Here is a 21,127-nt window from a genome sequence, read left to right on the forward strand (position 1 = left end):
AATCCAGCTCCGAAACATCCACCGAAAGCGCATCAGAGAACGCCTCGCCTGACTCAGGAGAGGAGGATCGGGAGGACGCCGACCGCAGAGGAGGACCGTGTGGCGAGATGGAGCGAGAAGAGGACTCAGACCGACGTTCCTGTCTGGACCTTTTGCGGATAATCAAAGAAGGCTCGGGCGAAGGCTCCTGCGACCCGCTGGCTACTGCGCAGGTCTGCAGAGGTAATCGGTCCAGCACGGACACCAGGGTTTGAGACACCCGTGTTAGATCGGCCACCGATTGTGACAAGAGAGGAAGCCCAGCCTGGGATGGGGGTATCACTCTCGGGCGGATCGGCCGGGGGATCCTGGGCGGTGGGAACAATCGGGTTGCTGCAGGCCTGACAGAGCGGAGAGGACTGACCTGAGGGAAGTTTGCTGTTACAGGACGAACATGCAAAGTACTTGACTAAGGTAGAAAAGGAAGTAGGAGGACGAGAGCAGCCCCCTTTAGAGTTAGACATATTGGAGAGGTCCCTGAAGAAAATGCCAGCGGATTAGGAGACAGTGGGGCAGAGGGGGGTGTCAGTCTGCAGTGCAGAGCTACTCACGGCAGACGAGATAACAGGTTACTGCCGGCCTGGATGTCCCGCTTGCGTGGATCTCCGGAGAAAAAAAGGTGGAGCTCTTGCCCTGCGGCCTCTGGTGCTGCAATCCGCGCAGATGGTGTGTTGTGCCCCCAGAAGAAAGCGCTCTGCGGAGCTCTTTGACAAAAGTGCGGGGCACGTGTGGAAAACTCCTGCCCTGCGCGGCGTGGAGGAAGGTGCTGAGTCAGCCGAGATGGCGCCGGTGGGCGGAGAGTGCAAGGCACAGTTTGTCGGGCGGGAAGAAAACGGAAGTGGAGGAGCGCGGTACCGGAAGTAGGCCCCGGCAGAAGCCGGGACCTAAATTAGAGGCCGGTGCCGCCAGAAAAAGAAACTGCGGCTCCGGAACAGTGCGCCGCAAAGCAGTGCGGCAGCCTGCCAGGGCCGCCCCAGGGAACGAAGTGACGGGTCGTGGCGCCGGATGTAGGCCCCGGCCGGAGCCGGGACCTAAATTAGAGTCCGGCGCCGCCGGAGGAGAGAGCCGCGGCACCGGAGCAGTGCGCCGCAGGGACTAAGCAGCACGGCAGCCTGCCAATGCCGCCGCGCAGACACAGGACGCAATGTGGCCACCGAGCAGTGAGGCCGCAGGGGGAAGCGGCGCGGCAGCCTGTCAGGCTGTCGTGCTGAAAGCGGAGACATTGTGGCGGCCGAGTAGTGCGGCTGCAGGGAGAGCACTGCGGCCGCTGAATAAGGAGACAGAACCTGCGTCCCTAGCCGGCCTGCACCGCAGCTCAGGAGGAAGCGTGGCAGCCTGACCGGCCGCCGCGCGATGCGATTCCTAAAATAAAGGTAAAAATCGTGAATCGCATATCTAAAGGGACCTCTGCTCCCCCACCCTGCGAGTGATCTGGGAAGAGGGAGGGGAAAATACTCACCTAAACATCCCACGCCGTTACTAACCTGAGGGGAATGAGACGTCCGGGGAGCTGGTGATGGACGTCCTCGTCTCCTCCAACCGACAGGCTCTGGTGGGCGAGTGGGTGGGGGACGGAGCTAGGACCGGACTTCTGAGCACGCTTGTGTGCCAGGATCATGGTCCTGCTGAGGGATCTATGAGGATACGGGGTGGCAGTACACGCCGTACTCATAGTACGCCTTGTGGGATTACAGGTGTTACTGTTCACCCTGTATCCTTCCGGAAAAACCTGAAAAGAAACGACGCACATTGAGGTAGATAAGGGTCTAGTGAAAGACCTGTGTCCACCTCCTACTGACACTAAGCTAAACTGAAGAGTATAATGCCAGTCGGTAGGGTGTACACTGCAGAGGAGGAGCTAACTTTTTTATTTGCATAGTGTCAGCCTCCTAGTTGCAGCAGCATACACCCCATGGTTCCTGTGTCCCCCAATGAGAGGCGATAAAGAAACATGATATTGTGATACTGTCACATGACGTATGTACCACACGCGTCGGTGTGTGGCTGCTCGGTGGTTGTAATGTGACTTCGAGCCTGTGAAGGGGTTAATTAGCATGTTGTGATATTGTATTTCTATAGCACCAGAGTGCTATGGCTCTGGCTTTTCAGAAGACCCTCGGCCATCATTGCACCCACTGACAGTATGCAATAGCATCATGGTGGGGATCAATGAGTGCGTGGAACGGCACAGCTCCTAGTTCACACACAGTCAGAGATCGGCAGCTGCATCCTCTGCTCCATCCACTGCTGTCAGAGGCAGATGCTGGCTGAAACACACAGCCTGGGTCTGCCGGCAATAATGGAAACTCATGGTCTGAGTTTGCATCGAAGCAGGAAAGCCCACATATGATAGCAGAACACCATATGTCAGGAAAGGGTTAATAATAACTTTGACGTGGTCACACTTACTGATCGGGCGCCGGTCATCTGGTGAAGGGCTTCTTGAAGCTGCCTTCCATTATCTACTTCATCCAGCTCTATGGACTTGTAATTCACGTTTATGCTGTTGAATGCGTCCTTGGCCATGGTGCAATAGGGACACGAGGTCTTTGAATAAATTACTACACAATTTTCAGAAACGGTGTCCTGCCGGGTGACAAAGCACAATGGTATATTACTGCCAATATATCCCTGCTACCTCACTACTACTGCCTAGAAAATAACCCATTACCCTGTTATAGAAAGTCACTTCACTTTGGACTCTTGTGCCCCATTAATCCGCTGAATGTCTGGGGAACCACAAAAAGGCTGATCAGCTGATCAGTGGGGGTGCTGGTGTCAGACCCTCACAAGCCGATACCCATGACCTATACGGAGGTGGGGGTATGATCTCATCCAATGTACAGCTGTTATTTGTAGTCTACCGAGCAGATGTACAGACTCCCCAACATCTTAATGACAACCAGAGATGCAGAACCCCGGAGCCCGGACAGAAGGATGACTGATGTCACTGCAAACATTCATGGCTTGTCGCCTCCGCTTCTTGGTTTATGAATACTCAGCACAATACTCTGTGGCCTTACACACATTTGTGAGACGAGCGGGATTTTACTCATATCTTACACAAGCGCAGGATAACAATAGGCATGTAATCTGCAATACACTTCTAATGACACAGCTGAAAACCACCGCGACTTCCATGTAGCGGATACACCAGTGTTACCTACGTGCCAACCACCTAGTGCCACCCCAGCAGCTTGGGTCATTATCCCCGGGAGTGTCAATTGTGCATAAATGACCCCATAAACATGCACTGCTGGAGGACTGATGGTGGATCACCTAATAGTGTCAGTCTGTCAAAAGAAAATAAAAATTGATCAGTATGTCAATTTGTGGACGGTACGTGGCAGTGTGATGGATTAGTATTTGGTCAGCGCCACTGGTGATCCCGGATAATGCTTAGCAGCCTGTGAAAGAATAACTCACTGGTATAGATACTGATTACACCATCACAAACATATCAAGTGAGAAAATCAGACAACACTAAGTACAGACCCCGAATCCACCACTTCCTACACTACAATGTGACAGTATGAGATGTATGGATGTAATCGTCCAATTGTGTAAATGTGCTCACACCCATAATCTGCAGGATGGGTGAAGATTTCATGGCCTTCTGTGCTGTAACAGACATGTAATGTATCTATGTTCCCAAACCTCATCTTTTCTTTACATAATTAAATCCGGGATATTGATGCTTGTGAAGTGCGGTAATTTTTGTGCCCCTGTAACGTGTTATCTTACCAAAATCCACTCATGTAAATTAAGCTTATCAGACTCTAATGTACAACTGCACACACTGCAAAAGTTATCATCTTAACATGGCCGAACTGTGGGTGCACAAATACCCCTGAAAAGTTATCAATGGTTTGGAGATCAGCTTTGCCAGGAGAGAGAAGACAAAACAGCAGCACTATCGGAGCATAGTATTATTAGTGGCCATGGTGAAGAATATGCAGGTGCTTCTGACAAAATTAGAATATCATCAAAAAGTTAATTTATTTCAGTTCTTCAATACAAAAAGCGAAACTCATTATACAGAGTACAAACATAGTGATCTATTTCAAGTGTTTATTTCTGTTAATGTTGATGATTATGGCTTACAGCCAATGAAAAGCCAGACGTCATTATCTCAGTAAATTAGAATACTTTATAACACCAGTTTTAAGAAATGATTTTAAAATCCAAAATGTTGGCCTACTGAAATGTATGTTCAGTAAATGCACTCAATACTTGGTCGGGGCTACTTTTGCATCAATCACTGCATCAATGTGGCGTGGCATGGAGGTGATCAGCCTGTGGCACTGCTGAGGTGTTATGGAAGCCCAGGTTGTTTGATAGCAGCCTTCAGCTTATCTGCATTGTTGGGTCTGGTGTCTCTCATCTTCCTCTTGACAATACCCCATAGATTCTCTATGGGGTTAAGGTCAGGTGAGTTTGCTGGCCAATCAAGCACAGTGATACTGATGTTGTTAAACCAGGTATTGGTACTTTTGGCAGCATGGACAGATGCCAAGTCCTGCTGGAGAATGAAATTTCTATTTCCAAAAAGCTTCTCGGCAAAGGGAAGGATGAAGTGCTCTAAAACTTCCTGGTAGATGGCTGCGCTGACTTTTTTTTTGTTAAAACATAGTGGACCTACATAAGCAGATGACATGGCTCCCCAAACCATCACTTATTGTGGAAACTTCACACAAGACCTCAAGCAGCTTGGATTGTGGCCTCTCCACTCTTCCTCCAGACTCTGGGACCTTGGACTTTCCAAATGAAATGCAAAATTTACTTTAATCTGAAAACACCTTGGACCACTGAGCAACAGTCCAGTTCCTTTTCTCCTTGGCCCAGGTAAGATGCTTCTGGCATTGTGTATTGGTCATGAGTGGCTTGACACAAGGAATGCGACACTTGTAGCCCATGTCCTGGATATCTCTATATATGGTGGCTCTTGAAGCAATGTCTCCAGCAGCAGTCAACTCCTTGTGAATCTCCCCCAAAATTTTGAATGGCCTTTTCTTAACAATCCTTTCAAGGCTGCGGTTATCCCGGTTGCTTGTGCACCTTTTTCTACCACACTTTTTCCTTCCACTCAACTTTCCAGTAATATGTTTCGATACATCACTTTGAGAACAGCCATCTTCTTTAACAATGACCTTTTGTGGCTTACCCTCATTGTGGAGTGTGCCAATGACTGCCTTCTGGACATCTGTCAAGTCAGCAGTCTTCTCCATGATTGCGGAGCCTACTGAAACAGACTAAGGGACCTTTTTAAATGCTTAGGAAGCCTTTGTAGGTGTTTTTTGTTAATTATTCTAATTTGCTGAGATAATGACTTTTGGGTTTTCATTGGCTGTAAGCCATAATTATCAACATTAACAGAAATAAACTCTTGAAATAGATCACTCTGTAATGACTATATAATACATGAGTTTCACTTTTTGTATTGAAGAACTGAAATAAATTAACGTTTTGATGATATTCTAATTTTGTGAGAAGCACCTGTATGATGAGGCTCATACCTTCTAATGTTGTGCACCTCTGGGCAGAAATCTGTGTAACGCTAAAGGCCCCGTCTCACATAGCGAGATCGCTAGCGAGATCGCTGCTGAGTCACTAGTTTTGTGACGCAACAGCGACCTCAGTAGCGATCTCGCTATGTGTGACACGTACCAGCGATCAGGCCCCTGCTGTGAGATCGCTGGTCGTGTCGGAATGGCCTGGACCTTTTTCTGATCGTTGAGGTCCCGCTGACATCGCTGAATCGGTGTGTGTGACACGGATTCAGCGATGTCTTCACTGGTAACCAGGGTAAACATCGGGTTACTAAGCGCAGGGCCGCGCTTAGTAACCTGATGTTTACCCTGGTTACCATCGTAAATGTAAAAAAAAAAAAACAGTACATACTCACATTCCGGTGTCCGTCAGGTCCCTTGCCGTCCGCTTCCCGCACTGACTGACTGCCGTCCGGAAAGTGAAAGTACAGCACAGCGGTGACGTCACCGCTCTGCTGTTAGGGCCGGCGCTCAGTCAGTGCAGGAAGCGGACGCCGGGGGACGCGAAGGTGAGTATGTACTGTTTGTTATTTTACATTTTACACTGGTAACCAGGGTAAACATCGGGTTACTAAGCGTGGCCCTGCGCTTAGCAATCCGATGTTTACCCTGGTTACCCGGGGACCTCGGCATCGTTGGTCGCTGGAGAGCGGTCTGTGTGACAGCTCTCCAGCGACCACACAGCGACTAAACAGCGACGCTGCAGCGATCTGCATCGTTGTCTGTATCGCTGCAGCGTCGCTATGTGAGACGGGGCCTTTACATTAAAGGGAATCTGTCACCTACTTTTTCGTACATAAGCTTCGGCCACCGCCATCAGGGGCTTATCTACAGCATTCTGTAATGCTGTAGATAAGCCCCCCGATGTAACCTGAGAGATAAGAAAAACAAGTTAGATTATACTCACCCAGGGGCGGACCGGTGCCTCCCATCTTCATGCTATGACGTCCTCTTCTGGTCTTCACGGCGCGGCTACGGCGCAGGCGTACTTTGTCTGCCCTGTTGAGGGCAGAGCAAAGTACTGCAGTGCGCAGGCGCCTGGAAAGGTCCGAGAAGCCCAGCGCCTGCGCACTGCAGTACTTTGCTCTGCCCTCAACAGGGAAGATAAGTATGCCTGCGCAGGAGCCGCGACAGAAGCAAGGAAGAGGACATCATCCCATGAAGATGGGAGGCGCCGCACCTGCGACGCCCATCGGACCGGACCGCACCTGGGTGAGTATAATCTAACTTGTTTTTCTTATCTCTCAGGTTACATTGGGGGCTTATCTATAGCATTACAGAATGCTGTAGATAAGCCCCTGATGGCGGTGGCCGAAGCTTATATACAAAAAAGTAGGTGACAGATTCCCTTTAAATTTGTCTGCCATTGTAGTAGTCTCAGTGCTCCTCCAGTATAGTAACTGGACAAGTGCATGGAACAGCCAAAAAAACATCCACAGCACAGCAGATCCAACACAGGTAAGGATAAAACACAACACGTTTCGCCTGCATAAGCCTTCATCAGGCGTGACATGTGTTGGATCTGCCGTGTGGTAGATGTTTCTTTTTGGCTGTTTCCTGAACCATTATGCACAGTATTACTGATGTAAATGCTTTTTACTGTCCACTTACCTGTACTGATTTTAGAGCCTCAGAATGAGGAAAATCTGCAGAGTTTGATAACAAGTTTCCCATTCTGAAAATAAAATAGAAAAGGTATAAATTGAAGATTATTAATAAGAAATATTAGTCAGAGCAGAAGTGTCAAATTCCCTTGGTAACATATGGGAAAAAATGTTATGGAACCTTTTATCCGACTCTGATCATAGCTGCAGAATGGTGAAAATAGCTCATAGTTCTATGCTATTGCTGCTTAGGTCCTTACGTTCTCCAGAATTCTTTCCCAATTACATTCACACTTCCGTGTTCCTCATGTCTGTACTGTCCGTTATTAAAAAGAACAGAACCCTGATCGATAAGGGTATGTGCACACGATTCGGAGTTGCTGTGGCTTTGATGCTGCTTATTTATGCAGCGCAAAATCCTCAACGTCCAGGTGACAGCATAGAGGATGGGATTTCCAGAAATCCCATGTCAACTGTGCGTGCGGCTCCCCCGCGGACACTAACATGCAACAAGTCTTTCAAAACCGCAGCATGTCAATTTTTCTTGTGGAGACGCTTGCCTCTGGAACAGAAATTTTATTAATAGAAGATATGTATATGGACTTTTCAAAAGCTTTTGATACGGTGCCACACAAAAGGTTGATACATAAAATGAGAATAATGGGGATAGGGGAAAATATGTGTAAGTGGGTTGAGAGCTGACTCAGGGATAGGAAACAAAGGGTGGTTATTAATAGAGCGCACTCGGACTGGTCACAATAGTGGGGTACCACAGGGGTCAGTATTGGACCCTCTTCTTTTTAACATATTTATTAATGACCTTGTAGGGGGCATACAGAGTAGAATTTCAATATTTGCAGATGACACTAAACTCTGCAGGGTAATCAATACAGAGGAGGACAATTTTATATTACAGGATGATTTATGTAAACTAGAAGCTTGGGCTGATAAATGGCAAATGAGCTTTAATGGGGATAAATGTAAGGTCATGCACTTGGGTAGAAGTAATGAGATGTTTAACTATGTGCTTAATTCTAAAACTCTGGGCAAAACCGTCAATGAAAAAGACCTGGGTGTATGAGTGGATGACAAACTCATATTCAGTGGCCAGTGTCAGGCAGCTGCTACAAAGGCAAATAAAATAATGGGATGCATTAAAAGAGGCATAGATGCTCATGAGGAGAACATAATTTTACCTCTATACAAATCACTAGTGCGACCACACTTAGAATACTGTGCACAGTTCTGGTCCCCGGTGTATAAGAAAGACATAGCTGAACTGGAGCGGGTGCAGAGAAGAGCGACCAAGGTTATTAGAGGACTGGGGGGTCTGCAATACCAAGATAGGTTATTACACTTGGGGCTATTTAGTTTGGAAAAACGAAGGCTAGGGGGTGATCTTATTACAATGTATAAATACATGAGGGGATAGTACAAAGACCTTTCTGATGATCTTTTTAATCATAGACCTGAGACAGGGACAAGGGGGCATCCTCTACGTCTGGAGGAAAGAAGGGTTAAGAATAATAACAGACGCGGATTCTTTACTGTAAGAGCAGTGAGACTATGGAACTCTCTGCCGTATGATGTTGTAATGAGTGATTCATTACTAAAATTTAAGAGGGGACTGGTTATATGTTACAGGTTATATATATTAGATTCCTTGATAGGGCGTTGATCCAGGGAACTAGCCTGATTGCCGTATGTGGAGTCGGGAAGGAATTTATTTCCCCAATGTGGAGCTTACTCTTTGCCACATGGGTTTTTTTTTGCCTTCCTCTGGATCAACATATTAGGGCATGTTAGGTTAGGCTATGGGTTGAACTAGATGCACTTAAAATCTTCCTTCAACATTAATAACTATATTACTATGTTACTATATTGGACATGGTGAATCCACACGGATCAGTGAACACATGCGAATTCACCTGCGTTCAATAGACGGCAGCACTTTGCACACAGCGAACATGCCCTGCATCCAAAGCGCTGCTAGTTCTGGATCGTGGGCAATCAGCCTTAGAGTTTAATGGATACAATAACATCTTTTTTTCTAACAGATCCATGTGCTCATTCTATGAAACTCAGTGCTTGTCCTATTCTCAAACATTTTTGTGCATCTGTCTTGGTCATTCAAGTCTACTAGGATCAATCAAAAATGGAAGATAGCAGTTTTACCTTTGTCAATGTATTAAAAAAAAAAAAAATCACACAGTTTACCTCCTTCGGTTTTTAACCACTTAGTGACAGCGCCAATTTGGTACTTAATGAACAAGACAATTTACAATTCTGACCACTGTCACTTTATGAAGTTTTACCTCTGGAATGATTCAACGTATCCCACTGATTCTGAGACTGTTTTTTCGTGACATATTGTACTTCATTTTAGTGGTAAAATTTATTTGATATAACTTGTGTAAATTTATGAAAAAAATGGAAATTTGGCAAATTTTGCAATTTTCAAACTTTTAGTTTTTGTGCCCTTAAATCAGAGAATGGTTTCACACAAAATAGTTAATAAATAACATTTCCCATATGTCAACTTTACATCAGCAAAAATTTGGAAAACATTTTTTTTGTTAGGAAGTTATAAGGGTTAAAAGTTGACCAGCGATTTCTCATTTTTCCAACAAAATTTGCAAAACCATTATTTTTTAGGGACCACCTCCATTTGAAGTGAGTTTGGGGGGTCAATATAACAGAAAATACCAAAAAGTAACACCATTCTAAAAACTGCACCCCTCAAGGTGCGCAAAACCACATTCAAGAGGTTTATTAACCCTTCAGGTGCTTCACGAGAACTAGGATGGAAAAAAATAAACATTTTACCCACCCCAATTCTAACCACAACCCTAACCCTTACTTTAGCCAAGCCCAAACTGTCACAAAACCCTAACCCTAATGGAAAAATGGAAATAAATACATTTTTTAATTTAATTATTTTTACCTAACTAAGGGGGTGATAAAGGGGGGTTTGATTTACTATTTGTTTATTTTGATCACTGTGATAATATCTATGATCTAAAATGAACTAGTAGGAAAAACTTGCTATTGTTGCCGGCCAACAGAACTTGGCAGACGCACTGCACATGTACCCGCCATTTTCTTCCCGGAAGAAGATGGGAGGGAATAAAAAAAAAAAAAAAAATCGGTGGACCCCATTTCTCTCTCCTCTGATGTTTGAAATCGGACCTTCTTTGCGGTCACCATTATTCCGTTAACAGAGATCACAACGCTGGGGGTCGGTAAAACCCAACCCGAATCATGTTCTCTGGGGTCTCAGCTACTCCCAGTAGCCGAGACCATGGAGAAATTCCGACTCTGGGGGGCACTATGCCCTTATTTCTCAGTGTCGTTAAAAAGCTGATGAATAAGTACCCTTAACTGCCGTTAAAAGGCGTATCGGCGGTCATTAAGGGGTTAAAAAAGTGCAAAAAAAAAAAAAATCTAAAACCAATGACACACAAGGAAAACCTGTGAAAATGGAAACCATTATGTGACATTTAGAAACATGACAGATGGAGCCACAGCCGGGATTACCGAGGGATTCGGCAGCCCCTCTGGCATTCTGAATAGGGCTGTTGCTGATGATACAACTCCTTGGTATCGGCCCTCCGGCCCCCATCACAACAGTTTATCTAGGTTTGTATTTATACTTGTGAACTTGCAGCAATACTAGAAAACTAATACACAGGCATGGTGAGGTTTTCTCTATTATAATGAGAATCTAGAAGATATTCATAGAAAGGTAATTTAGAGAGCGCCGGAGGCACCACAAAACTCTAGCGGCTGTGCCCACAACATTGTGATGGCTCCTGGACAATATGGTGCCATAACTACCTGGCTGCACATATTCTTGTTCTCAGGGCCAATTTTAGACAAAATAAGGCCCCAAATGCTAATGTATTGCACCATCACACAGAAACATTTCGGTTGTATTTACATGTGCTGAGTGCAGGCAACTAAACGACAATATTGATGTCGTTCCACCCCTAGGCAAATACCTAGTCTGTCTGCCCCCAACCCGGCCCTGCTTGTTTTTTTATATTCAGACTTTTAAGCTGCACAAAAAAGTAACATTTTTTCATTACCTGTATACTAATGAAGCTGTATATCTTTTTGAAAGCAGATCACAAGCACCTTTTCTAAGTGGCAATGAACACACTTTCCTAAAAAGTAAAAAAAAAAAAAATTGAAAATGATTAATAAAAAACAAATACTTGGTCTCACGTTTTTTTTTTTTCCATCTTAAAAAAAAAAAAAAAAAGCCTACTGGAAAAAAAAAATACAGCAAAAAATGCTATCTGCAATACCACTCTTAGGGCTCACTGAGACAAGCATATAATCATATAGTCAGCCGCACCCTCACAGCTCCATAGCTGGGAACTAAGAACAGGCATCACACAGTGCAGTAGTAACAGGCAGGGGGCGCACCATTATATACTCCACCTCTGCTTCCTTATAGTCAGTATGGCAGATTGTTGATCTGCGCAGAAGTTCTAGATTTGGATTTTACCCTCGGAGGGTAGAAAAGTCTTCCCGAACCTTCCCAATGATCTAGGAGAGGATCCAGCTGTCTTTAGTAAGTGTAAGGTTCCTGCATGGCGCCAGGACACCGCGACGTGGAATAGCAGTAATACTGGTTATACAGTGACTTGAGGAAGGTACAGATGACAGCGCTATGGCTCATTTCTTGGTGCATCCCGTTTTTCTAGCTGGCACACCCGGATTTAAGATCTAATAATAAAAATATGGTTCATAAACAGTAATTAACTTTATTACAAACCCAGCAGAGCAGCCCTGGCCATCTTCAGCGCTCACCGTCTTACTCTAAGTGCATGGTCACATTTACAATTAATACCGTACCTAACCGTTTTTGGCTGTGCTATATTGTAGATTATTCTGATGGGATTTTGCATTTGGATGCAGATTTAAAGGCCAACTTTTGCACAATTAAAGGGTTCAGGCAAGCGCATTATAAGGATGCGGTCTGTGCGCCTCATGGAGCATATAGTGAGTGCACACGCTCCTATTACAGCCAATATGCCAGTGCACATGGCCAATATTCCACATACACCAACAGTCTGCACATCACACATCAGTCCCATGCTGAACCGTGGAACCCTGTATTCGCATGTAGATACTACCTGCCGCCATACTCCACAGAGCTTATATCTGCCCCCTTATGTTTCAATACATTTTTTAATTCTTTATCTGATACATGGTGGTTCCTGCAGCGAACCATCACCGGGGCAAGCTGCAGCCAATTCACACTTTATTAAAGGGAACCTGTCACGTCATTTCAAGCATCTAAGCTGTCCCCAGTGCGTTGTCCGTGATGCAATAGGCATTATTAACACACTTTTTTCATTCAAATAGGTACTGTAATGATGTGCAAAAAGAACTTTATATAGTTATATAGTACCTGCTCATTTAGTCATGGACATTGCACACTCAATTAAATTGATTTCCCTGGTTGTGCCGACTTCACTGGAATCCTGCATTTGCAGCCGTGCATGCGCAGGGCAGGGCAGACAGCCGCGCTTGCGCAGTGTCAGTCAGGGAACCGCTCATGTGCCATGATGCACGGCTGTCCACTCAACACTGTACATGCGCAGCTACAGGCGCCACACTGCGCAAGTGCGGGATTCCAGTGACATCAGCCCAACCAGGGAAATCAATCAAATTGAGTGGGCGGCGACATCCATGACTAAACGAGCAGGTACCATACAACTATATAAAGTGTTTTTAGGACATTATTATAGTGCCGTTTTTAATGAAAAAAACATGTTAGAATTGCACATTTAAACACTAACAATGCACTAGGGACACTTAACATGCTTGAAATGACGTGACAGGTTCCCTTTAAAGGGAACCTGTCAGCAGATTTTGCCGCTATAAGAGGTGGCCACTGCCTTTTAGGCTACTTTCACACTAGTGTCGTACAACCCACGACGAATTGCGTTGTTGCGATGTACCGACGCAAGCAGTGAAAGCGCTGTTTTTCAACGCATCCGCTGCCCCATTGTGATGTGTGGGGGCGGAGTTCCCATGCGCGGTCGGAAAAGACGGTCTCGACGCACCAAAAAAAGTTACATGCAACGTTTTTTGGAGGCGACGGACCGAGGCAACACGACGCAACCGTCGCACTGCGTCGCTAATGCAAGTCTATGGAGAAAAAACGCATCCTGCAAGCACTTTTGGAGGATGCGTTTTTTCTACAAAACGACGCATAGTGGCGTGCAGTGCACGACGCTAGTGTGAAAGTAGCCTTAGGGCTTATATACAGCATTCAATAAAGCTGTAGATAAGCCCCAGGTCCCACCTGCAAGTGAAGAAAAATAAGTTATATTATACTTACCAGGGAAGGGGCGGTCCGGTCCGGTGCCTCCCATCTTCTTGCGACGCCGCCCTCCGGCGCAGGCGTACTTCTCTGCCCTGTTGAGGGCAGAGTAAAGTACTGCAGTGCGCAAGCGCCGGGAAAGGTCAGAGAGGCCCAGCGCCTGCGCACTGCAGTACACTTTGCTCTGCCCTCAACAGGGCAAGAAGTACACCTGCGCCGGAGAGCAATGCCGGGGAGCGAAGAAGAAGGAGGACAACATCGCAAGAAGATGGGAGGGCGCGGGACCCGGACCTGTGACACCCATCTGACCGGACCGCCCCCAGGTGAGTATAATATAACTTATTTTTCTTCACTTGCAGGTGAGACCGGGGGCTTATCTACAGCCTTATACGTAGAATGCTGTACATAAGCCTCGAAAGGCAGTGGCCACCTCTTATAGCGGCAAAATCTGCTGACAGGTTCCCTTTAAGGATTTCTGCACTATTTCTTTTTTCTTCACTTAGTACGTTTACTATAGTCCCTGATCCCTTCGTTGGGTCAGTCAGAATACTGTTATACAGGGCTTAGGCTAGTTTCACACTAGCGTTTACTGCATTACGTCGCAAATCCGTTTTTTTGCCGAAAAAACGGATGCGTCAAAAAATTGAAAAACGGTGACAAACGTATGCCACGCATCCAGCATTTCGACGGATCCGTCGCAAATCCGCTAAACGTTTCCGTCGAAAATACTGGATGCGTTGCATACGTTGTATCCGTTTTACCATCCGTTGTATCCGTTTTTCCGACGGATCCGTTTTTAAAAGGGGAGGCTCCCAAAATTTGATTGGCTACTGGAAAATTTGAAAAACTATATAGTACTGTATTTACAGCCCATCTTTGTGGGTTTTAGTTTTGTGGCAGCGATGGAAGGTGTTCTTGGGAGGATTGCTAGTTTGGTTACCGACGTTATCTTTGAGACAAATCGCCTGGATATCATAGTGCGGGAGAAGGAGGCGGCAGCGGAAAGGCGTAGGATGCTTCTGCAGCAACGGAGACGAAGACGAATGTGGATTCATCCGATTAATCAACTACGGATGACCCGGGGTGTCCAGTCCACTCTGTACCTGGAGTTGCGGCACAATCCACACAAATTCCACAACTACGTGCGGATGAGGATTGAACATTTTGATTTTTTGCTTGCAAAACTGGAGGATGTCATCCGAAGACAGGATACAAGGATGAGGCTTGCCATCACACCGGCGGAGCGGCTGATGGTGACCCTGCGGTAAGCCTCTTTTTTTTATTTCATTGCTGATATTGAATGTTATATTACATGCTGCAGAAAATACTGCGCTGACATATTGCGCACTATTTTCTGCAGCATGTAGTTTTGGTTTTCTTGGCGGACATTCAACTGCTTTATTTAAATGTCATTGCTGATATTGAATGTTAACAGACTGCAGAAAATACTGTGCTGAAATATTGCGTTGCATTTTCTGCAGTTTTTTTTTTTTTTGGTTTTTTTGGGTTTGATGACATGCAACTGCTTTTTTCCTGTCATTGGTCATTTTGAATGTTATATTACATGCTGCAGACAATACTGCGCTGACATATTGCGCACTATTTTCTGCAGCATGTAGTTTGTGTTTTCTTGGCGGACATTCAACTGCTTTATTTAAATGTCATTGCTCATATTGAATGTTAGATAACAGACTGCAGAAAATACTGTGCTGAAATATTGCGTTGCATTTTCTGCAGTTTTTTTTTTTTTGGGTTTTTTGGGTTTGATGACATGCAACTGCTTTTTTCCTGTCATTGGTCATTTTGAATGTTATATTACATGCTGCAGACAATACTGCGCTGACATATTGCGCACTATTTTCTGCAGCATGTAATTTGGGTTTTCTTGGCGGACATTCCACTGTTTTTTTACACCGGATTCATGCTGGTTTTATTGGGTCTCCTGTCATTTTAAAAAAAATTAACAGTGCCATATTATAAAAAATTGCACAGACAAACAATTTTTAACATTTTTTTTTTTTTTATAAAGTTTCCTAGCTACGGGTGAATCTATGACTTCGCTCCATTATCAGTTCAGGCTGGGCATTTCAACTATCTCTGGAATAGTGAAGGACACATGTCGGGCTGTTTGGACCACTTTGCAACCAGAGTATATCCCCCAACCATCCACGGAAATCTGGTTGCGAAGTGCTGAAGAGTTTCAGCAAATTTGCAATTTCCCTAATTGTGTGGGTGCAGTTGACGGGAAACACATAAGGATTGCGAAACCGGCAGGAACAGGATCGGAGTATTATAATTATAAGAAGTATTTCTCCATCGTCCTTATGGCTATTGCAGACGCCAACTGCAGGTTCCTTGCCGTGGACATTGGAGCGTATGGACGGTCCAATGATTCGCAAGTGTTTAAAAACTCTCCGATGGGTCGTTGCCTTTATGGAGAGAGCTACGATTTCCCGCCAGCCAGACCACTGCCAGGAACAAATGACCCAGCCCTGGAATATGTCTTTGTAGGTGATGAAGCCTTTCAACTGTCGCTGCACCTACTGAAACCGTACAGTAGCCGGAACTTAAACCATACCAAGCGGGTCTTTAATTACCGGCTTACTAGAGCACGAAGAGTAGTGGAGTGTTCCTTTGGCATATTGACGGCGAAGTGGCGAGTTCTGCTGACGGCTATCAAGCTGAAAACAACAACTATAGACGAGGTAGTTAAAGCCTGTGTGGTGCTCCACAACTTTGTCCTGTCAAAGGAGCCCGTTTCTTTGGATGATGAAGAGTTGGAGACCACCTTGTGGGACTACCGCAGCAGCTCGGTTCGCTCTACAAGTTCAGTTACAAGGATGAGGGACCAGTTTGCCGATTATTTTGTCTCACCTGTCGGGCGGATCCCGTGGCAAGACATGATTGTGTAACCTGTTTCCCATGTGTAACCTGTTTCCCATGTGTTTTGGTTATGTAAAAAAAGTGTTTCTGCCCCCCCCCCCAAAAAAAAGGCCCAAAAGCGTGGTTTTCTTGCTAGTAAAACCATTATGTTATACCCTTTACATGTCTGGTGTTTGTTTTTATTAAACCTTTTTTTATTATATTACCTTAATAAATCCACACACACACAAAGAGTAGAATTGTAATCCGAATTTTATTTTAACTCTTTTTTTTTTTTTTTTTTTTTGTTTTGCAAAAAAAATATATATATATTTTCCAACATTTTTATAGAAAAATTAGAACATTTTTTAGAATCTTATTTACACACTTTACAAATTTTCAAAGTGTTGGGTGGAGATATGAGAGGAGGATGTGCCGGAAGGTTGGACCACGTCGATAGGTGGGGAAACCCTACTTGTTTGGGGTGCAGTGGAAGTGGGGGTTAAACCAAGAGGCTGACCAGAGGGGGGTGGTGTTGGGGTAGGTGGAAGAGAAAAGTTCAGTAAGGAAAACATTGGGGAAGTAATTTGGTCTAGGGGCCGGGATTGTTGTGGGGACTGGGTCGGGTATTGTGACTGGGTAGGGTAGTGGGAGTGGCGTGGGGTTTGGTAATGGTGCTGGTGTGGGGATTGGAGCTGGGTTTGGTAATGCTGCTGGTGTGGGTATTGGGGCTGGGTTTGGTAATGGGGGGTATGGTGTGGAAATGGGGCCTGGTGTGGAATTGGAGTGGAGGTGCGGTGAGGTGTGTGGGTCGATTCATTAATGGCCTGCAGTGCAGCATTATGGCAGGTATTCATTACCCGCATCTGTTGCTCAAAAGAAAGCTTCTCCATGCTCATGAGCATGGATTGGAAAAAAAGGTTGGCCGGATCGGGACTTACAGCTGAATGCAGCCTATCCAAGCGACTGCTGGTTTCCTGGCTTGTTTCACTGATGCGTGATTGCACCATGTTGAAACCAGCAGTCACTTGCTCTCCCAAAATTTTGAAAGAGCCTTGGAAGGATGCATTCAGGTGTAAGAACTCAGGAGCATAGCTCCTTTCCTGACCCCTCTGGCGCTGCCGCCACGAACCTAATGGTGGTGTCGAGGTGGCAGGATCAGAGGGGTGGGGTAAAGGGAACGCTAACTGTTCAGCATCAGATGCGAGCAATGAAGCCTGCAATAATGCTCCACTGCTTGGGGCGGATGAAGTGGAGGGGACAGAGGTGTCAGAGGAGAGGACAGAGGGGTCAGAGGAGGGGACAGAGGTGTGGGGCCTACCGACGTGGCCCTCAGTGGCGGACTCAGGAGGGATCGCTTCAGAGGGCGCAGAGGAAGATGCAGGCGCCCGGTGGCTGGAGAAGGTGCTGTGAAAGAAAAAACAAAAGAAATTAATACATTGGAATGAAAAAGCCCTGACTGAAAGCAAACTAAGTAGACAGGTTAACATGGTTATAATTGGGCTGTAGAATACTTACACTCTGCTCAGCATGGTTCGCCTCAGGAAGGAGAGGGCCTGGCCATATTTATATCTGCTCCTCTTCCTTCCTGCAGAGCCACTCGGGGCCTTCATCTCATCATTGAATTCCCTCTTAAAGCGATCCCTCAGTGACCGCCATCGCTTCCTAACCTTTCCAACTGTGAAGACAAGAATCAAAAGAAAATACAAAAAATTGGTAAATGCAATACATTACAGTCAGCTCAAAACATCACTGGAAAGTGAATACTTACCTAGTTTGCTCTGCTGCTGAGGATGAAGGCTCTCCCGCCTTGGAAACAGGTTGCGACACACTTCGTCCCAGAGCCGACGGGTGACACCGGTATCAGCATGCCTGCGGTCAGCCATGTTCCACAGCGGCTCCCGCTCGCGAACCTCCTCGATGAGACAATCGATGTCAATGTCATCATCATCATCCTCCTCTTCTGCGGGAGCACGCTGTGAAGCCTGTGTCAAAAAAAAAAAAAAGGAAAACAAACAAATTAGTACACTGAAATACTAAAGTACCAATAGAATCCCCCTCCCCCCCAAAAAAAAAACTCACTGATGGCCGACCGTGGCGACGAGTCCGCCGACTCTGGGACTGTCTGGGAGAGCCTTCAGCGGCAGCAGCAGGAGCAGCAGCAGCAGCCTGAAATGAAGGAAACAAATTCTCAGTTAAGGTAGGCAGGTGTTTAGTAATCTGTTTTGTGTATGGTGCAGTGTGATGTGCGAAGCAACTGTTTCACCACTACTTACACTTGGTTCCTCCTCCACTTGCATCTCTCCACCCGTCTCGCCCCCTTCTGACAGCTCCTCATCTGATTCAGCTTCCTGTTGAAACATAATGTATGCATGTAGTTATCCATAAAAATTTAATTTAAAGAAATTTAAAAAAAAAAAAAAATTTTGTGTTAACTTACCGATACACGCTGTTGCTGTGGAGGAGGGCTGTCAGAAGAGGACATCGTTTTGTGGTCCTGGTGGGCAGTGGCTGTGTCCTGGTGGGCAGCGGCTGTGTCCTGGTGGGCAGCGGCTGTGTCCTGGTGGTTCTGTAAGTTAAAGACACACTTGCAATCTGCTCGACACATTGAAGTAGCAGATTGGGGTCTTCAAAACTTACTTCTAGCTCTTTAGCTGTGGTCCTGGTGGGCAGCGGCTGTGTCCTGGTGGGCAGTGGCTGTGTCCTGGTGGGCAGCGGCTGTGTCCTGGTGGGCAGCGGCTGTGTCCTGGTGGTTCTGTAAGTTAAAGACACACTTGCAATCTGCTCGACACATTGAAGTAGCAGATTGGGGTCTTCAAAACTTACTTCTAGCTCTTTAGCTGTGGTCCTGGTGGGCAGCGGCTGTGTCCTGGTGGGCAGTGGCTGTGTCCTGGTGGGCAGCGGCTGTGTCCTGGTGGGCAGCGGCTGTGTCCTGGTGGGCAGCGGCTGTGTCCTGGTGGTTCTGTAAGTTAAAGACACACTTGCAATCTGCTCGACACATTGAAGTAGCAGATTGGGGTCTTCAAAACTTACTTCTAGCTCTTTAGCTGTGGTCCTGGTGGGCAGCGGCTGTGTCCTGGTGGGCAGTGGCTGTGTCCTGGTGGGCAGCGGCTGTGTCCTGGTGGGCAGCGGCTGTGTCCTGGTGGTTCTGTAAGTTAAAGACACACTTGCAATCTGCTCGACACATTGAAGTAGCAGATTGGGGTCTTCAAAACTTACTTCTAGCTCTTTAGCTGTGGTCCTGGTGGGCAGCGGCTGTGTCCTGGTGGGCAGTGGCTGTGTCCTGGTGGGCAGCGGCTGTGTCCTGGTGGGCAGCGGCTGTGTCCTGGTGGTTCTGTAAGTTAAAGACACACTTGCAATCTGCTCGACACATTGAAGTAGCAGATTGGGGTCTTCAAAACTTACTTCTAGCTCTTTAGCTGTGGTCCTGGTGGGCAGCGGCTGTGTCCTGGTGGGCAGCGGCTGTGTCCTGGTGGGCAGTGGCTGTGTCCTGGTGGGCAGCGGCTGTGTCCTGGTGGGCAGCGGCTGTGTCCTGGTGGGCAGCGGCTGTGTCCTGGTGGTTCTGTAAGTTAAAGACACACTTGCAATCTGCTCGACACATTGAAGTAGCAGATTGGGGTCTTCAAAACTTACTTCTAGCTCTTTAGCTGTGGTCCTGGTGGGCAGCGGCTGTGTCCTGGTGGGCAGTGGCTGTGTCCTGGTGGGCAGCGGCTGTGTCCTGGTGGGCAGCGGCTGTGTCCTGGTGGTTCTGTAAGTTAAAGACACACTTGCAATCTGCTCGACACATTGAAGTAGCAGATTGGGGTCTTCAAAACTTACTTCTAGCTCTTTAGCTGTGGTCCTGGTGGGCAGCGGCTGTGTCCTGGTGGGCAGTGGCTGTGTCCTGGTGGGCAGCGGCTGTGTCCTGGTGGGCAGCGGCTGTGTCCTGGTGGTTCTGTAAGTTAAAGACACACTTGCAATCTGCTCGACACATTGAAGTAGCAGATTGGGGTCTTCAAAACTTACTTCTAGCTCTTTAGCTGTGGTCCTGGTGGGCAGCGGCTGTGTCCTGGTGGGCAGCGGCTGCGGTCCTGGTTTATCTGTTATATGTATAATGGATCTATAGTTAGACCACCCCCTGAACTAGGTAATGTTCAATGATAAACACCCTACTAAAATGATGTCAGAAATGTTCATACAGGTGAACACCAAAACCCCCCCAAAAAGTTGCACGTTATACCATTCATTTCCATGTCCCAAAAAACAAAATTTTTTAATGTTAACACCATGAAAAAATATATTTGACACATTTTATTTAAAATAAATAACCTCTCCCCCCCCCCAAAAAAAAAAAAAAAATACTTTACAGGTTAACCTTTATTAAAAAAAATGAGCCCTCAACCAACCCTGTATTGCATGTGTAACCATTGGTACATACACCAGTTTTAAATTTACCTTTATGAAATAATACTACGGACATTTTTTTAATAAACATTTTATTATAATTTTTTTTTTGCACTTTTTTTTTTAAAAATCACAAGGAGCTGACATGCTCTTTATTTTAAATACAAGTACTTCAACTGCAAATGGTTATAACTGTAATAAAAAAAAATTCAACACTTTTATTAAATAGAAAAACCCCACACTCACACATTCAAACCACAAGCTGCACACCGCTAGACTTTTTTAAAAAACACATCAGATTTAAAAAAAAAAAAAAAAAAAAAAAAAAAAATTTAAACCACATGCTGCAC

At 46.0% G+C, this 21,127-nt stretch overlaps 3 protein-coding genes across 4 annotated transcripts in view; all 3 read right to left on the minus strand.

The window, feature by feature from the left end:
- Positions 1 to 21,127, minus strand: part of GLRX2 (glutaredoxin 2) — a 56,397-nt gene that overhangs the window by 23,130 nt on the left and 12,140 nt on the right. For both annotated transcript variants that reach the window (XM_077277799.1, XM_077277798.1), the window contains exons 2-4: positions 11,281 to 11,358; positions 7,200 to 7,263; positions 2,449 to 2,625 (exon numbers count right to left, since the gene is read on the minus strand). In XM_077277799.1, coding sequence (XP_077133914.1) covers positions 2,449 to 2,625; positions 7,200 to 7,263; positions 11,281 to 11,358 — 319 coding nt within the window. The remainder of the gene's footprint in view (positions 1 to 2,448; positions 2,626 to 7,199; positions 7,264 to 11,280; positions 11,359 to 21,127) is intronic.
- LOC143788931 (uncharacterized) lies at positions 14,479 to 18,042 on the minus strand. The gene is made up of 2 exons (XM_077278901.1): positions 17,913 to 18,042; positions 14,479 to 17,801 (listed from the first exon to the last, which is right to left on the minus strand). The coding sequence occupies exons 1-2, from the start codon at positions 18,005 to 18,007 to the stop codon at positions 16,784 to 16,786; spliced, it is 1,113 nt and encodes a 370-aa protein (XP_077135016.1). The 5' UTR covers positions 18,008 to 18,042; the 3' UTR covers positions 14,479 to 16,783.
- LOC143788932 (uncharacterized) lies at positions 18,088 to 18,920 on the minus strand. Its single transcript, XM_077278902.1, has 4 exons — positions 18,835 to 18,920; positions 18,671 to 18,745; positions 18,477 to 18,563; positions 18,088 to 18,379 (listed from the first exon to the last, which is right to left on the minus strand). Exons 1-4 carry the CDS (start codon positions 18,877 to 18,879, stop codon positions 18,131 to 18,133), a joined length of 456 nt encoding a protein of 151 aa, XP_077135017.1. The 5' UTR covers positions 18,880 to 18,920; the 3' UTR covers positions 18,088 to 18,130.

This window comes from Ranitomeya variabilis, chromosome 8, assembly GCF_051348905.1.
Source record: "Ranitomeya variabilis isolate aRanVar5 chromosome 8, aRanVar5.hap1, whole genome shotgun sequence".
NCBI classification, from domain to species: Eukaryota; Metazoa; Chordata; class Amphibia; order Anura; family Dendrobatidae; genus Ranitomeya; species Ranitomeya variabilis.